General features: G+C 41.9%; 1 protein-coding gene across 6 annotated transcripts in view; it reads left to right on the top strand.

The window, feature by feature from the left end:
* The window catches only part of LARGE1 (LARGE xylosyl- and glucuronyltransferase 1), a 354353-nt gene that overhangs the window by 167955 nt on the left and 164606 nt on the right, over nucleotides 1-21792 (top strand). For all 6 annotated transcript variants that reach the window (XM_074871306.1, XM_074871310.1, XM_074871308.1 and 3 more), the window contains one exon: nucleotides 6079-6202. In XM_074871306.1, coding sequence (XP_074727407.1) covers nucleotides 6079-6202 — 124 coding nt within the window. The remainder of the gene's footprint in view (nucleotides 1-6078; nucleotides 6203-21792) is intronic.

The raw sequence follows: 21792 nt of genomic DNA on the forward strand, positions 1-21792 counted from the left end.
GATCCCTCGGTGGTGGGGTTGCTTAAGGTTGAAGAGCAGCAAGTGCCAACTGCTACCAAGATGGTGCACCAGTGGCCGTACTGTACTAACCGAGATTCCCTGGTCCCCATCCATCAGCTAATCCATCGACTAGAAAGCCAGAAGGTGATCAGCAAGACTCATTCACCCTTCAACAGCACTATATGGCCAGTGAGAAAGTCTAATGGCGAATGGAGACTAACCGTGGACTACCGTGGCCTGAATGAAGTTACGCCAGCGATGAGTGCTGCAGTGCTGGACATGCTAGAGCTCCAGTATGAGCTGGAGACGAAGGCAGCCAAGTGGTACGCCACGATTGACATCGCTAACGCGTTCTTCTCCATCCCAATAGCACCAGAGTGCAGGCCACAGTCTGCATTCACTTGGAGGGGTATCCAGTACACCTGGAATCGATTGCCCCAGGGGTGGAAACACAGCTCCACCATTTGCCATAGACTGGTCCATACTGCACTGGAGAAAGGTGGGGCTCCAGAACACCTGCAGTTCATTGATGATATTGTATGGGGGGACACAGCTGAGGAAGTCTTTGAGAAAGGAAAGAAGATAATTGAAATCCTCCTGAAGGCTGGTTTTGCCATCAAGCGACAGAAAGTTAAGGGGCCTGGAAGGGAGATTCAGTTCCTAGGAATAAAATGGCAAGATGGGCGTCGCCACATCCCAATGGAGATGATAAACAAGATAACAGCCATGGCCCCACCAACCACCAAAAAGGAGACTCAGTCTTTCCTGGGCGCCATGGGGTTCTGGAGGATGCACATCCCAAACTACAGCCTGATTGTGAGCCCTCTCTACCACGTAACCCGCAAAAAGAATGATTTTGAATGGGGCCCTGAGCAACAACAAGCTTTTGAACAAATTAAGCAGAATATTGCCCAGGCAGTTGCCCTCGGGCCAGTCCGGGTAGGGCAGGAGGTTAAGAACATGCTCTACACAGCAGCTGGGGAGAATGGCCCTACCTGCAGCCTCTGGCAGAGAGCACCTGGGGAAACCCGAGGCTGACCTCTAGGCTTTTGGAGCTGGGGATACAAAGGCTCTGAAGCTAACTATACACCAACTGAGAAGGAGATACTGACAGCGTACGAAGGAGTTTGAGCTGCCTCAGAAGTAGTCAGCACTGAAACACAGCTCCTCCTGGCACCCCGACTGCCGGTGCTGGGATGGATGTTCAAAAGAAAGGCTTCCTCCACACATCACGCAACAGATGCCACGTGGAGTAAATGGGTTGCGTTGATAACACAACGGGCTCAAATAGGGAACCCCAACGGCAGAGGAATATTGGAGGTGATCACAAACTGGCCAGAGAGCAAAGATTCTGGGATGTCATCAGAACAGGAGGTGACACGTGCTGAGGAGGCCCCACCATATAATGAGCTGCCAGAGGAGGAGAAACGATATGCCCTGTTCACTGATGGGTCTTGTTGCATTGTGGGAAAATATTGACAATGGAAGGCTGCAGTGTGGCATCCCACACGACGAGTCAATGAAGCTGCTGAGGGACGAGGTGAATCGGGCCAGTTCGCAGAGGTGAAAGCCACCCAACTGGCTTTGGATATTGCTGAGTGAGAAAAGTGGCCGAGGCTCTATCTCTACACTGACTCGTGGGTGGTGGCAAGTGCCCTGTGGAAGTGGTTGCAGCAATGGAAACAGAGCAACTGTCAACGCAAGGGCAGACCCGTCTGGGCTGCTGAAGTATGGCAGGATATTGCAGCCCGGGTGGAGAACCTCGTTGTGAAGGTGCGCCGTGTGGACGCCCATATACCCAAGAGTCGGGCCACTGATGAACATCAACACAACCAGCAGGCGGACCAGGCTGCTAAGATCAGAGTGGCTCAGGTGGACTTGGACTGGCAGCGTAAAGGTGAACTGTTCATAGCCCGGTGGGCCCATGAGACCTCAGGCCACTAAGGCAGAGATGCAACGTACAGGTGGGCTCGAGATCAAGGGGTGGACCTCACCATTGACACCATCGCAGAGATCATCCACGGATGTGAGACGTTTGCTGCGAACAAACAAGCCAAGCGTGTGAAGCTCCAGCGGAATGAAGATCGATGGATGAAATATAAATATGGAGAGGCCTGGCAGATCGACTACATCACACTTCCACAGACCCGCCAAGGCAAGCGCCACGTGCTCACAATGGTGGAAGCAACCACTGGATGGCTCGAAACTTATCCAGTGTCCCACACCACCGCCTGAAATACCATCCTGGGCCTTGAAGAGCGAGTCCTGTGGCGACACGGCACCCCAGAGAGGATTGAGTCAGACAATGGGACTCACTTCTGAAATAACCTCATAGATGCCTGCACAGAAGAACACGGCATCGAGTGGGTTTACCACATCCCCTACCACGCACCAGCCTCTGGGAAGATTGAGCGCTACAATGGACTGTTAAAAACTACATTGAGAGCAATGGGGGGTGGAACCTTCAAACACTGGGACACACATCTGACAAAGGCCACTTGGTTAGTCAACACAAGAGGATCTGCCAATCGAGCTGGCCCAGCTCAGTCAAAACTTCCACGTGTTGTAGACGGGGATAAAGTCCCTGTGGTGCGCATGAGGGATGTACTGGGAGAAATGGTCTGGATTAGTCCTGCGCCAGGCAAAGGCAAACCCATCCACGGGATTGTTTTTGCTCAGGGTCCTGGGTGCACCTGGTGGGTGATGCAGAAGGATGGAGAGGTCCGATGCGTACCACAAGGGGACTTGATTTTGGCTGAGAACATGCTGTGAATTATATTGTGCTTTTGTTAATTGTTTTTTTGGTTATTGTTAATTGCTAAATGGCAGCTGGACGTGACGCAGATGGTATAGAATAAAGGGGTAGATTATGTCCTGTTTCAGCTAGGATATGGTTGAGTTTCCCCAGCAGTGGGGAGGGAGCTCTCGCTGGGTTATTCAATACCATGCTGATGTCAGGTCCGGCCGCCCAAGCACGGGAAAGAGCAGGGACGGCCTATGTGTAGTTCGGTCCCCTCACTGCTGTATCCGTATGGTATATCTCTTGTTCTGTTCATTGTTATTACTGTTATTGTTACTGTTCTTGTTGTTGTTCGGTTTGTTGCTTTTACACTGTTGTATTAAACCTCTCCTTATCTGAGCCCTGGGGTTTGTATTTCACTCCCTGCCCCATCCGGTCCGAGTGTGGGGGAGGGGCAGCAGGATCATGGTCTCAAGTCCCGGCAGGGCCTAAACGACCACAATGACCCTGAAAAAAATGAAAAGAAATTACTAAATAACGCCAGCTGGGAAATAGTCCTACCCGATACCAGACTCATCCCCTGCTAATCAGAGCGACCTATATTGAATGTGTATGTTGACATTCAACACGTATTTGCCTTGAGATACTGCATTGCTTGCACCCAGAGCCACTGGTTGTGTACCCTGTTTCTCTTGGCTTTTTTTCTGTTAATAAAATGTATTTCCTGATCACTGCTATTTCCCAATTTTTCTTGGCAAGGTGCTTTGTTACTGCAGAATCTGCATGAGCCAGGATGTCCTCTTCTCTCCTGCTGGGCTGGTGAAACAGATATAATTGCTGTAATCTCTTTAGCTTGGTAATGGGACATCAGCAGCTGGCAGCCTACGCCTTTCCCTCTCCCCTCCTCACTCCAGGGCAAGCTGGAGATTGAAAGACCTTTGTCTTTTTGGAAAGCATGATGTGGCTTAGTGTTTTGGATATTGTTAAATGCAGATCAGCTGTGGGTTTATTCCACCATCATGATTATCTCATATATAAGGCTTCTAACCAGCCCTTTTCTGCTTTTCCTGTAAGCACATTGTTTGATCCACAGTGCCCTTGAAGCCAATACAACAGCTTCACTGGCATCCCTGGGTATTGGATTGGATCTCTGGTGCAGTATTTCTAACACAACAAAATCCAGCCATATATTGCTTCTCACAACAATCTCCTGTTCATGCTGAGAGGTGTGTTACGATACTGTCATAGTTTAACCCCAGTCAGCAACTAAGCTCCACACAGCTGCTCTCTCACTGCCCCCCCAGTGGTGTTGGGGAGAGAATAAAAGTGAGAAAACTCATGGGTTGAGATAAAGACAGTGTAGTAGGTAGAGCAAAAGCCATGCAGTCAAGCAAAGCAAAACAAGGAATTCATTCACCATTTCCCAATGGCAGGCAGCTGTTCAGCCATCTCCAGGAAAGCAGGGCTCCATCACCCCTAACAGATACTTGGGAAGGCAAAACACCATAACTCGGAATGTCCCCCCCTTCCTTCTTCTTCCCCCCAGCTTTATATGCTGACCATGATGTCATATGGTATGGAATAGCCCTCTGTTCAGCTGGCGTCAGCTGTCCTGGCTGTGTCCCCTCCCAACTCCTTGTGCTCCCCAGCCTCCTCGCTGGTGGGGTGGTGGGAGAGACAGAAAAGGCCTTGACTCTGCCTAAGCACTACTCAGCAGTAACTAAAATATCCCTGTGTTATCAATATTGTTTACAGCACAAATCCAAAACACAGCCCCATAATAGCTACCATGAAGAAAATTAACTCTATCCCAGCTAAAGCCAGCAGAGATACTGTGAACTATTATATTTTTTGTTATGCTTTTTTGTAGCCTTTGTTCAGTGAGAAAGAATATTATTCATCAAAGCAAGAAGAGTAGCATTAAAGAGAAAGGCACATATTATTGTTTATTAATGCAGAAAATGGGGAAAGAAATAACCTTCATCTTTTGGGTTAAGCCCAAAAGTGTAATGGAAGTACATTGGCCTGAACTAACATAGACTTCCTCACTTCTTGTTCGCACAGTAGAATATAGTAGCACCAGTCATCTTCCACTTTAACCATCTGAAATTAAATGCTCCTCTTTTCAGATGAAAAGTATCAGTTAACAAGTACATCCATTTACCTGTATAAATTTCACAGAAATGAGACTCCACTATTCCACTCCAGGGATCAAAGAAAGGGTGAGCCAATGCTGAAATCTAAATGAACCATCTGTATTCTTAGTGGCTTCTGCAAACTCTGTCCTTCTGTGCTGACAGGGAAAGTTGCTAAGCTAGGGATAAACATGCAAGACTACAAATCATGACTAACTTCCTCTGGCAGGTTTTCATACTCCTACCACAGAAGCTGAATAAAGATCAGACTTTGTGGCTTACTCTCCCTCAAAGACAGAATCAAGGTTAAGGGATTTAAACATGGTATTTGTGATGTCCAAGTTCACATTACTGTAGAAGAATCCATGTACTTTGTCAAACCTTGCAACTCTTGCTGATACTGCCTCCACTCATCTTAACGGTCAGTATTAGGTTAATGGTTGGACGAGATGATCTTCAGGGTCTTCTCCAACCTAAATGATTTTGTGATTTTGTGAAGCTTTTCACTTAGGCCAAGTTGTATAACTACAGAGGTGAACCCAAGTCTGGTGTTTTGAAGTAAGATATTTTCTTTCTTCCTGATTTTCTTCAACCCTTCCTCCCTTTTAGGAACAAGGATGTGGAGAGATTTACAATCTCAATCCTATTCACTATGCCAGTAGCTAAAAAGCACTCACCTGAAACATCTAATTTTGGGTTCTCATAGGACAGCTGTTGATACCTCAAGTTTGCTTTATAGAAAAGATGTGTGTAAACTGAATGGTCCTGGAATTTAACCTCATTCAGACGATTATTTTTCAACCTTCCCTTCCACCCCCACTTACCACAAAGATAAATTACCAGACAGACCTAGAAACTGAAAGCAATCACTTTCTCAGCTCAAGTCCCCAAAGGGGGATTAACTTAGCCTTCTTTTAAGGAGATGGTAGAAGGAACCACATTCTTAGCTGTTATAAATCATCACATTCCATTGAAGTCAAAGGAACTATTTACAACCACCCAGAAACTGATCCAGTATTTCTATATTGTCACGTTTATTCAAATTGTATCAGCAGGATACAGAGCAGGACTCCACCAAACATGCTGTACGCTTTACCTTGAGACCTTAGACATAGATAAAGCTTTGTAAGTTCTGATGTTGTCCTTTTACAATAGGAATTAGAAACCTTTGAACTAATGCATTTCTCTCCATTCTCATATCAGGCGAAACCCACTCCACTTCCACCTCATCGCAGATGCAATTGCCAAACAGATCCTGGCAACTCTGTTCCAGACATGGATGGTCCCTGCTGTGCGCATAGACTTCTATGATGCAGATGAGCTCAAGGTAAAGAAAGACAAACACAAATGTTACCCATACAATTCTGGTTTCATGTCATCCCTTTTTTATTCATCTCTCTGGATTGGTGACTTGTGGGAGAACTGCTGGCTAAAATATTACCCCTGGCTAAAACTAATTCTAATCCACATGATTATAACCCCAGTTACACTTAACTAGAAGATACTAAATGGCTAAAATCAGTGCAGTTTCTCTGTTAATGGAATATGTTGTTTAGCAGCTCAGAATTTTACCTGCTATCAAGAGGATTCTGGCTGCCTGGGTTGGATTGCATCTGGTCACATTATGTTTTGCTAAGGATACTGCTTTCTAATAGCAACGGTGGAATCTTAAGTATCTTGTTCAATAAGCCCAAGTCTTACTGGATACACTCAACTTCCCTGCATTCCCTAAGCATGGGTGTGTAACACTGTAAGTACATACACTCTGATGAGGTATCAATATTACATTTTGAAATAGCTACCTTTTTCTCTGATGAGGTATCAATATTACATTTTGAAATAGCTACCTTTTTATCTGGAAGCCCTTTCAAAAGGAATGAATATGAAGAAAGGAGAGTTCCAAGGGGAAAAATATCACTTAAAGCATAAAGTAATTATCTTTTCATAGTTAAAAAGTTTAAATTAGATCATGGAGGCACAGCATTGAGTTTGAGCTGCACGATTTTTAGCTGTGGAGGTAGAATGAAGTATTCAGATTTTAGCATTTGGAGTTGGTGGCAATAATTTATATGACTTATCAGACTGTTCTGAACAGCACCCTGAAACAAGTAAAAAACAAAATTTAGCAAATCGGTGTGCTAATTAAGGGGTAAATTCAAAGCACACCAAGTTGTAGAAATATGAGTACAAAAAGTTGTAGAAAGAGATGGAAGAGGGAAAAAATGATCCTTGAGAAAAAATATTTTGTTTCTAGCTGGTTTTATTGTTTTATTGGTCTTTCTACATGAAGCCATAAGCTGATATTAACCTAATTAGTGAGAGATCTCCCTTCTGTTCTTTATAGCTTCATAGCAAGGAGGAGGTTTGTTCTTGTAAATCTGGTGCGTGTCTGTATTACACGTGCTTTTCTGCAAATTGGAGGGTTTCACAGTGCTTAATTAGCCTCTCCGCTGGGGAAGACAGATCTCTTAGTGTTTTCCTTCTGGTCATTTGGGTATGGTCCAATCTAGTTAAGTAAATAATAACCAAAAGAGCTTACTTCAGTGATCCCCAACTTGCTGATTTATAGGCAAAACACTGTGCAGATAGGAGGCTACAGAACAAAGTCTTGTTTTGTCCCTCCCTCTTCATTCAACTTTAATTTTTATATGGCTGGTGACCTAAAGCAGCACTCAACTGTCTCGCATGTAACCTATAGGCGTTAGGTTGGGGACCACTTTCTTACTGGTTGCAGGTATTGATGCATAAATATATCTTTCCAGGTCTGCTACTCTTGCTCAGAGCTCATCATACTGCATATCACAAGCAATTTCCCTTACTTCAGTAGCCAAAAACCACAGTATAAAGTAGTACTCAGCATAGGTGAATGTGATGGACACTGCCAAAGGACAGCAAAAAGTTGTAAATATAAATGGAGGTTTAAAAAGCCAGGTGTGATGCTGGCTCATATCCAGATCATTCTGCAAGTTTTAGAAAAGACACAGGAGCTGTTTACAGACAGCTGGAGGAGCTCATCTCATTTGTTTCCTACATAGCCTCTAGAGGGGATTTAATGATTGTTTTGGGTTCATGTATCTCACCTATATTCTTGGGAGCTATTTTATGCTGTCCAGTGTTAGGAAAATATAGAGCTGATGCTGGAATGTTTACTAGAAAGTCTACCTTTCTCTGTAGTGATCTATGAATCCAGTGTTACAGTATATACTATGTTTCAGTTTTAATGACCTTCCATAGTTCTTTTTTAAACCTGTAATCAATACCAATTGCTGACATATAAAAGGGTTTAGATTGAACAATAACTTGAGAATTTTCTGCTTTGCTTTCATCCACCAATGTTTCATTGTTTTGGGACACATTTATGCTGCTACAGAAAACATTTCATTTCATGTTTGGTTTTTTTTCCCTTTGGATATGTGTGAGCTTCCAGCCTCTTACTTCTAATGCAGCAGGAGCTGGCATGTTAGCTTAAGCCCTAAGTCATGGGAAAAGTCCTGTTCCTGTTCCTGCTCCAAGAGTGGAAGGGACCACATAATGTTAGATCCTCTATAAAAAGTGTGGATGCTTTTTGGTTTTCAAGTAGCTATTTAGAATTCAGGCAACAGTTTCCACTAGAGTATTATTTTTTTAAAATGCAGAATTTGGAGACTAAAATATTTGACAATGTTTCTTAACACATCCTGCAGTTCTTAAAATACTTGCTGTTTAGCTTAGAGCAACCAGTGTCCTGAAATAAGATGTAGAAAATAAGGCTCTGCAGTAGGTGGTGTTTTCTCTCAGATTTTAGTGGAGAACTGGACACTTCATTGCAAGAAGGGGAAGACAAGGTAGAACTGATTATTCCAGAGTTTCTGGGGCCAGCAAACCAACATATCTACTTTGTCTGCTGCTGTGAATTAAGCATGTCAAATGTCCTTTTAAAATTTAAAGAAGACTTATTTTTCCTTTTGCAAGGTGACACAGCTATTTGTGTTCATCCTGCACCCCAAAGAGCCTACATTTATTCTCTACCTAGAGGCGGGTGCTGCCAAACTAACACCAGCCTGCTTGGAAGAGGGGTGGAGCACAGGAAAGGATGGTCAGGGAGAAGTCTGTCTTTGCTTGAGGTACATGATAGGGGATGAAGCAGAAGAGGAGGAGACTTGGCTGTGGAGCTAAGCCAAGAAAACAGCATTTCCAGGAAAAAGGTCAGACACCATTGAGATGGGATCTTGCTCAATATATTTATTTTAAACAGCTAGTTTGATGATTTTGGCAGCCAGTTCTACTAAGATGCTTGTAACCTCCCCTAGCATAATTTAGCCTGTCTCCTCATTGCCTTGCCAATAACTGCAAGGGAGATCTGGGCTTAAAAGCTCTCCCTCAACTTAGAAGCTGTTCAGATTGTGAACTGTACTGCCAGTGCAACTCTCTCCCATTAACTAAACTTACTACATGCAGTTAGTAATCAGCAATAAGCATCCTTGAAATGTGAGCAGCTGGTAATGGTTACAGTAATTGAGCCATGCCATAGCTGCAGACTTCATTCTTGTTCTACTTAGTATGGCCCACACATAACTCTTCCAAATTTGTGTGGTTACATATGGCTGTGACTGCAAACTCTGAAGTTAGTAGTAATGGCAATGTAGATTCACTTTATATGATCACATTAGTCATGTTATTCAGCTTTTGTCCTAATGCAGTAAATGTAGCTATTACAGCAGTGCTTTCCACAAAATAACTGGAAACTGAAAATTGTCTTCTTTGAACATTAAATAAAAGAAAAAAACATACCTGTGAAACACTGATCTATAAGACCCATTACAGCTGTGGCTTGCAAATATCAGGCTGCAGGATATTGTGTTTTTTTCAGTTCAGTCTTACATGAAGAAACTCCAGAGCTAACTATTGAAGATGTGCAACACAAGCACTTAGCTTCTACACTTCGTTATTCAATGTGGAATCTCATGTCAGTTCACTCACAAGGAAGTATAGGCATTAAACCCATTGTGATCTGCATTGGCCCAGAGCAGAAGGAGCAGCTGATAAAGCAGTACTGTATGTGTGATGTGTGGAATACAGATGAGGTGTGTTTGTTTTCCCAGATGTTGCCTGACAGACTGCTTACGTCAGGTGGTGAGGGAAGCAGAAGGTAGAATGAGCAGTTGCCTGCTTTGCTGTGTGTAAATCTTGACAGCCCAGATAAAGGTAGTCTCTTCATCACTGGTAAAGCAGAAAAGCCATGTCCTTTAAATAGTTCATCCCACAAATGTGCTGCAATTAATCTGTGAACTTGAAGCTATGGATGGTGAATAGGTTTTTGCGATAGATGAGCATTTGACCTGAAAGTGAAATGTGAAAAGCTCCGTGCTTTACTGCATGTATGGACAATATTCCAGCTTTTACTGTTCCCAGAAACAATAGACCACAAATCTCACTACCAGTGCTGCCTTAGGTGATTTCATATCAGAAATGTTGATGTTGTCTGCACACTCAATCAAAATCAGTGGTATGATCCAGAGAGCAAAACAAAGCTGGGATAATGCATGGCATAAATATCACCTAACTTTAGGCATTTACTTAAGCATGAGATGAGTCAGTCCTTGGCCACTTCCATCTGAACTGTGAAGGCAGTTCAGTAGGTCAGACATTGACATCATTTGGTCAGAAAGATGGGCAAGGGTTATGAAATTTAAGCAGAAAAATACAGTTTAATTATTTAATTATAATTGTAAGTGTAGGTGGGTCTCAGGGCTGTGCCTGTGTGCACTCCCAGTGAACTTAAGTTGCCAATTCCCAGAGTGGTCCAGGAACTCGCAGGCTAGTTGCCTGCATAGATGAGATAAAGGGCTGATTTGAGACAGCAGGCAAAGTTGAAACTAGGTGATTGACTGAACTGCTGGCCATCTGCACAAGAAGTATGCGACAGATTGTTACAAGAGGTGTCCCAGTAGGAATTTCATACAGTTCTTGAGATTTCCCAGGAAGTCCCTGCTGTACCTAGACCAATTTGTATGCTTAAATGTGTTGATTAACATCCTGGGTGGAGAATCTGGTTGTCCCAGAGATTCCCAGACTGTCCCTGCTGCAAATTTAATCAATTGTACAAGGGTAAGACAATCGATAGAAACAGTTCCTACATGTGTAGAAATGATCATATAGGACAGTCTTTTGTACATATTTAAGATAGTTAAGAAATGTTTTGTATGCAGGTTATGGTAATCTACAGTGATGCATGTCTTGCAGTGGTCATGCAGGAACACAGGCCAGCTGGATTATAAAAATGGGACAGAACTGTGTTTTAGGGAGTCTCACTCAATCCAACTAAGATGCCCTTGCAAGGACCCTTACCATGGAGACTCCCTTCACCATCCAGACAGCAACTAAGTGTCCTGTTTGACAACTTGTATTGTCCATGCAAGCCAATATCCCAATGATGTTAGCTGCTCTGTTTGTAAGTGTCTGTGCAACAAATTACACCAAAAGCAAATCAAAGCTTTTCCAATGAATGATAGCATTGATGGGGCTGTATGTATCATACATTGCCATGTACCAGTTTTGGAACCATGTTCAAGCAAATACTTCCAACAGAACTGCAGATACCACCTGCTGAACATGGGAGAAAAGGACTTGATTGACAATTGGGAAGATGTGAGATGATATTTGATGAACAGATTATTAGTTTAGTGTTAGTCACATCATCTGCAGAGGGTAACAACTACAACAGTGTTGATAGACCCTTGAACAACAAAACTGGCCAACATTCTCCTGTGTTCCACCATCTTCCTGGTCAAGCAGTTCACTGGATGTTGCAGAAGCAGCCATCCATAACAATTTATTTTCACAGGACTAGTGACTGGACACTATCACAGATTATAATGGTTAGACTATATTTGCATTGCACTGCATGCAGATTATATATTGTTCAAGGGCAGTGCATGATTGTTTATCTGTTAAGTAGTTCACTGTATGCCTCAGAGGCAGACACACAAAGTTATAAAGCAGATGTACATTACTTTCCTTCCTTTCTTTTCCACTTCATATGCAAGATCTAATTGCTTAATGCAATACAGAATATGAAACACAGCATCTGTTTATGTTCATTTACACAGTGGCAGGTATTCAATTGAAGTGTTTCTACAGCACTGTGGTTTTTGTCAAATACTGTCACATGTTATGGTGGGCTTGCAATGCTCATGCATTTCACCAGCCTTTTATCTTTCTGTAAACTGGCCTACTGTACACATGAGTGAAATAACGGGCATAGACTGCTGTTTCTTCCTGCCCTTTCCCTTTCTCTTTTAAAGATTGATTATTTTTTTTTAAAAATACAAATTTAAGATTTTGAAAATGAAAGTCTATGATCAAAACATTGTACAGATTTTCATAACTTCCATGGCTTAGTTTTAGACCTGAATTTTCACATTATATTTGAGATTTTGTATATTTGCAATGGACATATTGAATACTAGAGATGTGAAGTCTCAGGTGATAAAATATGCTTGTGATTGTGACACAGTGCTACCATGCTAAGAACAGGGTCTTTTATCCATGCTTTTCAGTACAGATGACTGGACATTAACAGACCAGGTTTTGTAAGCCAAGATATTTTCCTTCAGACTCCTTGAGAGGAAATGAGTATCCACCAGAAAACAGATAGCAATTCAAAATCCCCAGCACAGTGGAACCTTTGTGAAGTGGTCAGAATCTTATCCGTGCAGACTTAGTAGCCTAAGTGGTATTTCCACTGCCCTCCTGGTCCCTCCTCTGAACAAAAAAAGCCATGCAACATTACAAATTATTATTAGATGTGTTTTCCATTATTATTCAGGCCTAGAATATGAAAAAAGTAATTTTACGTAAAATCATACTGGGTCTTAAGTTTGTGCCTGCTCAAAACAGGCAGCAATGAAAGAACTGCTGTGGATATCGGTGAGGCTGGTCAGAAATTGGTCATGAGAATTGGAGTCATGGTGCTGTTACTGACATCCAGCACTTCCACTTTTGCTCAGTGACATCTAGCTTTCACGAGCAGCCTCACCTCTGACTTTGTGGAGGGAGGCAAGATACCAAAGGTGGAATAGCTTTTTGCAGATTTTTGTGTAATTTCTCCTTGAATTTACAAATGTTGTCAGTTAATTTAAGACCTGGAACTGTAACAATTCAGTATACTGGGATGAAGGCCAGTGTGATGCAAGACGGTGTAGTATTTCCTGGGCCTCTTTCAAGTCTGCCCACTGTGTTAAATTGTGCAGTGCCTCTGCTGCACAACTTGCTGTTCCAAAGTCATGCCTGACTTTATACTTTCCTACTGTTGCTGGTGTTCTGGAAACATTGGAGTTCTCTGTTAATTTTATAACTTATCTCTAACTCTTGTGGCCTTCTCTGTAGCTCCACCTTTTTCTTGATTCTAGAGAAAACCACTACAGTCACTATCTACTACGTCCACCAGGAAGCCAGGGTAGTTGCTCTTTGTAACATACGTGAGGTGAGGAATAAGGAGCCAACTATTTTCCACTTACAACACCCACATTTGTATCATAGTGGCTGACTGTGACATTTCAATAGCAAGGATTCCTGTTTGGCATTCAGCTTCTTAAACATCGCTCTTATTGCAGCAACATGTGCTGCACCTTCAGGGAAGGCTATTTTAGCAGAGAATGAGAGAAAGATGAATACTGCAGATGAGATTTTTCCAAAAATTATTCAGTTTGACAAAAATTATCCAATGTGCCCTGGAAAAAAAAGAAGTTAAAAACACACTGCCTTGAACTGACTGCTGAAACTATTGTTTGTGCTATGTATCGCCATTACAGCAACTGCTTTCTCAGAACTTTATCATCCATCAGTGAGAAAGGAAAGTATTTTGCTGTCCTAACCTTGGACATACAGAAATTATTTAACACTTTGATCTCCATAAGAGGTATAAGTTGTATATCCCCTGTACTTTCTGGGGAGATGTGGTGGTTTAGTCCCTGCCGGGGTCTGATACCACGCGGCTGCTGCCCCTCCCCCACAAAGGGACTGAAATACAAACCCCGGGGCTGAGATAAGTACAGGTTTAATACAACAGTGCAACAGCAACACAACAAACAACAACAATAACAATAACAGTAATAACAATGAACAGAGCAAGATATATATATACCGATACAGCAGTGAGAGGACCGGCTGCGCCAACCACGCGATCACCGATTCTTCCCGCGCTCTGGCGCCCAGATGTGACATCAGCATGATATATGAATAACCTGGCTAGAGCTTCCCCCCACTGCTGGGGAAACTTAACCCTATCCTGGCTAAACCAGGACAGGAGAGTTAATGGCCATCCTGTGTTCTAGCACAATTTCTTTTCTTGGAACTAACAGATAAAAAGCTGGGAAGACATGTAACGACTGTGGCTTTTCACTTGCTCGTAAGGACACCTGTCATAGGGCATTCGATTACCGATAGAAGAACAGAAGTGACTGTTCAAGGCATTCCTATTCAGGACTGGTATTGATGTGAGCATCTTATAAAAAAGTTCAGTGATCCTTGCTTTTAGATTTAGAAATAACTGACGTATATATATCTCCATGTCTGATTGATAAGCTGAAAAATAATAGCAGGCTGGAGGGACTCCAAGAATATCTTTAATTCACCACCAGGAAGCTGGAATTGTTAGAATTCATCATTTGTAAAGTACTTGGTATTGGCTTGTTTTTGAGAAACAACTGGAATTCAGGGAACTGTTGCGTGATCGTTCAGATGTGAACTCCTTCCCACAGAGTGGTCCAGCAGGCAGTGTAGACAGAAAGTGTTCTGGAGGACTGGGGTTTAAATGGTCATTCTTATGGTAAAAAATTATGTTCATCTTACCTTGGCATGCTTCTTTGTATGACACTTTTTCACAGCACTGGAAAGTACAAGCCATGCTGTGCATCTGACTTAGCATGAGCACACAGTGAAATGAAGTCACTCTCTCACAGGTCTTCTGGTAATCTGAATCTTCTGGCTAATTCAGGCTGATTAGGAATTTGAGTACCTGCTTCAAAGGGGAGATATATAATAAGGTTATTAACTAGATGCCACTGATGGTAGCTCTTTCTGAGTCAACTTGATATGAGAACATTTGAATTTCTAAATTGAGAAATTTTATTTCTGTTAGTGGAGATATCACTTTTCAGATCAAACTGACTTAATCCTGCAAAAGTTTAATCTTTTTCATTTTGAGGATAAGATGGTAGTGTCTAGGTCTCACCCTTTCAGCAACAAAGTTGAAAACTCAGCAGTGTTTTGATCCCCTGATAATTTTCCCATACACTGTTCCATTATTTCAGGTTTGACCCCTTTCACAGTTGAGTGGATTCCACAGTTTTTAGCTGATATAGTTGAAAGACTTTATAAAATGGTTCCAGTTGTATTGTTTTAATCAGCCATTTAGGATATGTGTTCACCTATGTGACTGCATTTTTATCCAGTGGTTCTTAGGGTGAAATTACAAGCTTACATGGAATTAGGTGGACATGGGTGGCATTAGCCCTCACACCAAAAGTTATAAGAAGTGTAAGAGATACATGGACACTTCCCTTAAACACCACTCATGCAAATTCACTGTTATCTGAAGTGTTTGATGAGTATTTAACCAGGACCTAGGCAAGAAGCTAGAATGGTGTCATGAACATCAAGTTCAGTATTTCTTATATTAGAGGACCCCAGCTTCCCCAATAATGTCTTTATTTTCTTCAGATTGTTTCTCTAGTTAGTGTTTGAGAGACATCTTATCTCTTTCTAGTAACAAAGAAAAAGGTACTTTTTTTCCCCCCGTTGCATTCAGTGCTTCTTATACTAGGTTATTGTTAGTATTGCTTGTTCGTAATTGTAATACATTTTATCCTTTTTATCCCAGATATATTCCTGAAGCTTTTTAGTCCCCAGGAGTTTTGATCTATTATAATACTTATGTCCTGGTTTCGATCAGGATGGAGTTAATTTTCATCGGAGTATTTCATACCATGTGATGTCATGCCCAGGGATATAGGCGGGCGGGTGCGCTTGCTCTCTTGCTTGCTCGTCTTTTCGTCTTTTCGCTTGAGGCTTGCACACGCGCCGTCTGCTCCTCGGGTCTTGTTGCAGTGGGGGGGTGGTCGCCGTGCTCGATAAGCCACTGCTGCGTTTTACCCGTTTTCTTTTTGGACTCACTATTGTTGCTGTTGTTCTCTTGTTATATTTAGTAAATTCTTCCTTTTTATTCAACCTACGAATTCTATTCTTTTTGTCCATCCCCTATTTCACCAGAGGGGGGAGGGGGAGGTGAATGGCCAACCAGGTGGCATCTGGCTGCTGGCTGAGTTCAAACCTCCACAACTTACCATTGGAGAAAAGAACACTGCTTCATGTAATTTTTGTTCTCTTTGTTATAAATGACTGAAATCCGATTTTTATAAAAAAGCATACAATTTTATTTGAGTGCAATCAATTTAGGCTGAGAAGCAATAAGCAAAGCAGCGCTGGGTGCGCGGAGAGCCTCCCTTAGCTCTGCCACAATGCACACCGAGTTCTAAAAGCAGCGTCTTTTATATTCTTGCACCAGCGTCTTGACCAATCTCCTTTCGCCAGATAGTCGTCCTGCTCTTCTTCCATTGGGTCATTTGAGTTGCTGTTGTACGTGTCCTCCTCCCATTGGGTCTTTTGAAAGTCTCGAGGTCTTTGTCTCTTGGCGCGCTTTTCTCCTGTTGGATCTTTTGAAAGTCTCATGATCTCATCTTTTGGCGGGCTTTTCTAAGCAGCAGTTATATCAGCTCTAGGCAGGGTTTTCTAAGAAGCAGTTATATTGTTCCAAGCAAGAAGCACACTCGTCTATATTTTATTCTTAAATATTCTCAATTTGATTCAGGCATTCATCACAATTATGATATAGGTTATAGTGATCACAAATCATCTCAGATCCACACAGGGTACAACAATTACACTTATCACACCATATTCTACTTTGACACAAATCATGCCTATGTTTTCCACATCTTGAAGCAATAATTGCGATATAAGAAGTTCTCACTCACCTGGCCTCCAACCCTGCAGGATGAAGGATGATTTGCTTTCCTGCAAATTCTTTGGTTTTGCTGAAAATAAGAGAACTAATAGTTCTTCATGGGATATGGCATTTATTCCACCAGCTGGATGTGTGTTCTATCCACTAATGGCCTCTTTCTTGGTGCAGCATTTTCAGCTGTCGAAGTCTCACCATTCTTGCTCTGAAAGTAGAAATAGTAAAAGTTTAGGTCTAGAGAGGTTACTGGTGAGATGCTGGATAGTAGCTAGTGATTTCCTTCTGAACAGAAGAATGAATCATTTTTTCTCATATGTATTTGCTATGTTTTGACTTCATATTATGATGTCAGAAGTCTGGTGGAAGCTGCATTCCCACATCCTTTCCACAAATTACCATCTTCTGCAACTCTGGCTGTTGCATTGAACTGCCTTATGGTTTGTATTGGATACAAACTGGATGAGATCTTTCAGTCTTAAAAGGCTGACCCAACATTTTTGGGTTTTGGCTGGGGATTTTTTTGCACATGATAACTAATATTTTAGACCTGCAGTCTCCTGCCAAGCATTACTTGCTTAATAATAGTCACTGTAACTGTTCTGCTACTTTCTTCCATCATCTTCTAAAAAAGGACTCTTGCACAAAATCCAGTAGGGAAAAAAAATCCCACTTTAGATACATTTTTCACACTGAGATGAGGCTATTGTCTATTCCAACATAACATGTTTATGCAGGAGATGGTGTTGCTTTTTATTCTAGACAGAGTGTCTTGATGACACTTGTTTAATATCCTGATGACACTTGTTTAATATCCTGACATTGTGCAAAATACAGATTGGATGCCCCTGGACTTTGACTCCAAGAGCTGCATGGAAATTTGCCAGAATATGTAATGGCTGCAGCTAATGTGCATGTATTTACATAGTTACTAAAATGAAAAAGCTGGCAATGATAATATTTTCATGGATTTGTATCTCCTCTGATGGATTAGTACTAAGAGCTTGTTGATTGAGTTCACTAGCAATTAAAGCGTGCAATTGATCTTTCTTATCTTTCCATACAGGTGAAGTGAGAAGGGCAACCATGAGTTGCTTTTGACCACTGACCAAATTCAAGCCAGATCTACCTGTCAGTCAGCTTTTAGCAGAAAGCTCTGGCTTCCTGCCATTTTTTCTATTCCAGCTTGTGTGCTTCTTTTGACTCATTCACTGACAGGAAGGGAAAAAAAAAAAAAAAAGCTTTATCTTACCTACTAGGGAAGACTTGCACTTTTCCCTCTGCTGGAGAGGTAGGACTGGGAGGCTGGAGTTTGGTTTATTCTCACTGACCTCTTAGGATGCTCTGACTCTTGTAGGTCCCCCACCTTTGACTGCTGCATTGAAAAAAAGGCCCCAAAGGAACAAGAAGCAGCACTAACTGAGGCTGGCCAGACTTTTCTATTCTGCAGTCTCATCTTGCACAAATGAATAGAGCAAAACAAAGAGGGCATTCAGCATTTTGGAGATAGCAAGAAGCAGTGGAGAAAATTAAGAATGTCTCAAATTAGAGTAAAGAAAAGGTCTCAGAGACAAATGGAAGCTGGCTGTTTGAGTTTGGTGGAGCTAAGCAAGGAAGGAAGACTGGAAATGTTGTGGAGGAAAGCCAACCAAAGACCAAAGGGGAGGTAGATAATCTTCAAAGATCCCAGGCAGTGAATTACCTTTTGGTCATTTCTTTTCTGAAGAAGCTGTATGGCTTGAATGTCTTGTTACTTAAATAGCAGAGACAAAAAAACCCATCCATTTCACTTTATATAACAGTCTGCAGTTTCATCCGTATAAAGCATGTTGGTTCCAAACACAGAGCTTAACTCTTGTCACTCTCAGTTAATTTTGTTTTTAAGGAAGTTGTTCTGAAGAACCGTTCTTAAATCAGGTTTTTCCCACTTGTCTGCCCTTTGTGTATATCTGTGTATTGCTGAGAGATTTGGAAAGAACAGGGGGAAAAAAAAAAAGAAAAACAAGCGTCGGCATCAGTCAGACTATGTTACAGACTTTGCTACAGAGATGAGAATTAATTTGCAGTTTTTCTCCTTTGTTGTGTGCTGATTGGGGAGGTTTTGTTTGTTCTGACTTTTTAATATCTGATCTTCCTTTCCAGCTGTGGCTTGCTCCATGGTTTCTGCATTTGCTCTACATTATCCAGAACCCAGAGGTTCAGATAATCATTCATTTCTATCTCAACCTTTTTGCTCACCACTATTTGTATCCAGACTTGTTGCATGTATGTGTGAAAGATATCATCTGTTCATAAAGCAAGAGATAAGGCAGAATTCTATTCAAGTCACCAGTGCTTCTGTGATGAGTAAGAACAACAGCAGCAAAGGCCAGCAGAAATAGAAAAACAATTTTAGCAAAAATATATACATTCCCATCTCCTTACAGTTGTTTCTCAGTGTGAATTATTATTATTTCTTTAAATACTCAGGCACAAGAAATTCTGAATCTAGAAAAGTTACCCAGCTTTGTTGGATTCCTGGTTTCCATGACAACCATTCATATAAATAGTAAGGACCTCTTATGGGGGGGAATATCAGTATAATCGCAACCTGTGAATCACCCAGGAAAAAATTAAATTCAAGGCTGAAGTTATCCAGCAAACATTAACAGAAGAGGTTGTTCTTGTTTGAATAAGGCTCTTCTGTTAAGTTTGCTGGATACCTGACAAGGATGGAACAACCAAAGTAGTGATTTTCCAAAGGTGAGATGCAAGGAGATTCCTTTTGGCATTCCTCCTGAGGAAGCTATTACAGGTGACAGTCACCTTCTTCCTCCCAGGCTCTTTAGTCACTTGGAATTGGTCTCTCTTGCTCACTTTTGATTTTTTTTTTTTTTATTATTAGCTGTAAAAAAGAAATACAGTGTGCTGAAGACAGGCATGAATGTTACGCCTATTTAAACATTAACCTGCTATTCCCTCCTTTCTCAATGATTCAGTTAACCCAATCTCAGCAACAAGATGTTAATATTGCTCTCCTGGAAGCAAGGGAGTGAGAAAGAGGATCAGCTAGATGTCCCTGCAAAGAGTTTAGATATTGTGAGTTATGATCAGTGTGAAATCACAGAATCGTAGAATGCCAGATTGAAAGAGACCTCAAGGATCATCTGGCCCAACCTTTCCTGGCAAAAGCACAGTCTAGACAAGATGGCCCAGCACCCTGTCCAACTGAATCTTAAGTGTTCAGTGTTGAGGAATCCACCACTTCCCTGGGGTGATTATTCCAACGGCTGATTGTTCTCATTGTGAAAAATTTTCCTCTTGCATCCAATCAGAATCTCCCCAGGAGTCACTTGTACCCATTACCCCTCATCTTTTCCATGTGACTCCTTGTAAAAAGAGAGTCTCCTTGTTTGTAGCCACTCTTTAAATACTGGAACATGGTGATAAGGTCTCCCCTAAGCCTTCTCTTCTCAAGGCTGAACAAACCCAGTTCTCTCAGCCTTTCCTCATGTGACAGGCTTCCCAGTCATGAGCACAGTATTCCAGGTGTGGCCTGACAAGCACTGAGTAGAGTGGGGTAAGGACTTCTTTATCTTTGCTAGTGATGCCCTTGTTGATGCAGCCCAGCATCCTGTTGGCTTTCTTTGCTGCAGCAGCAGCACACTGTTCACTCATATTGAGCCTGTGTCCACCAGGACCCCTAGATCCCTTTCCACAGAACTGCTCCCCATCGGGGTAGATCCCAGCATGTGCAGCACTCCTGGATTATGTATTCGCAAGTGCAAAACCTTACACTTGGGAAAGATTATCCTGAAACTAACTCTGATCTGTGCTAATGCTGCTGGAATTGTGACTCAATTTTCATGAATGTGAGAAGAGATATGGCAAAAATTTGCAGCAGGATGAAATTCTTCCTGTGTGAAATTGAAAAACAGTGATGAGAAAAACTGCATCAAGAAAAGTTCCTGCCCTGTGCCAGCAATACAATATTGTTTGTTTTCTTGCCCTTTTTATGTTTTGTGTTGAAAAAAACTTAGTAATATGATCGTCGTTAAAATGGTAACAGTATTTTCCTGCAGTTTAGAAACAACATGAAAGTCCCAGTGCTATGAGCTTTGTCTTAAATAAAGGTCACATGATTTAAAAAAAAAAAAGATTATCTTGCTACTTCTAGTGTTCATAGAAACAGCAAAGAACTAGCAATGAACAAGCAATGAAACAATAGAAAAAGCAATGAAAAAGCTGTGAAAACAAGTTATCAACTGTGTCTAGGAAGTTATTTATCCAATCTGAGGAAATAACAATTTTTATTGTTATTTGATTCACACAAAAAAATTTCTAGGGCTGTTTCCCATGTCTGGGCCATTTGTAAGGGCTGCCTGAAGCCAGCAGCTACCAAAGAATTTGGCTGGTCTTCTTCACAGAGATCCCTCCAGCTACTGTAATTTCTTGCACCATGTAGGTTGCACTGGTTTTCAGATCAGTATGAGATACAATTCAGAACAATTCCGCTACAATTTCTGCAGATCTACAACACTCTGTGATGGTGTCTGTGTTGAAGTTGGTGAGAGCAAGTAGATGCTGAAAACGTTTGGAAATCCAGGTTTCCGTCAAGTCATTCATTACAAAGCTCATCACAGTTCTCTTTATTTCAATCAGTATATTCTAGATACCAGATATTTTTTATAGGCAAACATGGCATGAAAGGTCTAGGGAGGCAGAGTTACTTACAGACTGCCTTTTCAAGTTCCCCCAGCCTTTTCTGTTTTCTGACTCTTGTTTACTGCTTGCTATTTCCCCACCACATTGAATCTGCAGCCATTAAGTCTGGGCAGTGGTGGGATTTGGTTCCATTTGATCCCATTTATTAGCGCACCTCTGAAAGGGGTACGTGCAAGTGGCACCTTCTGCCTCCAGGCTTGCTGTTTCTCAGCCTG

This window comes from Strix uralensis, chromosome 5 (genome assembly GCF_047716275.1).
Source record: "Strix uralensis isolate ZFMK-TIS-50842 chromosome 5, bStrUra1, whole genome shotgun sequence".
Classification (NCBI taxonomy): Eukaryota; Metazoa; Chordata; class Aves; order Strigiformes; family Strigidae; genus Strix; species Strix uralensis.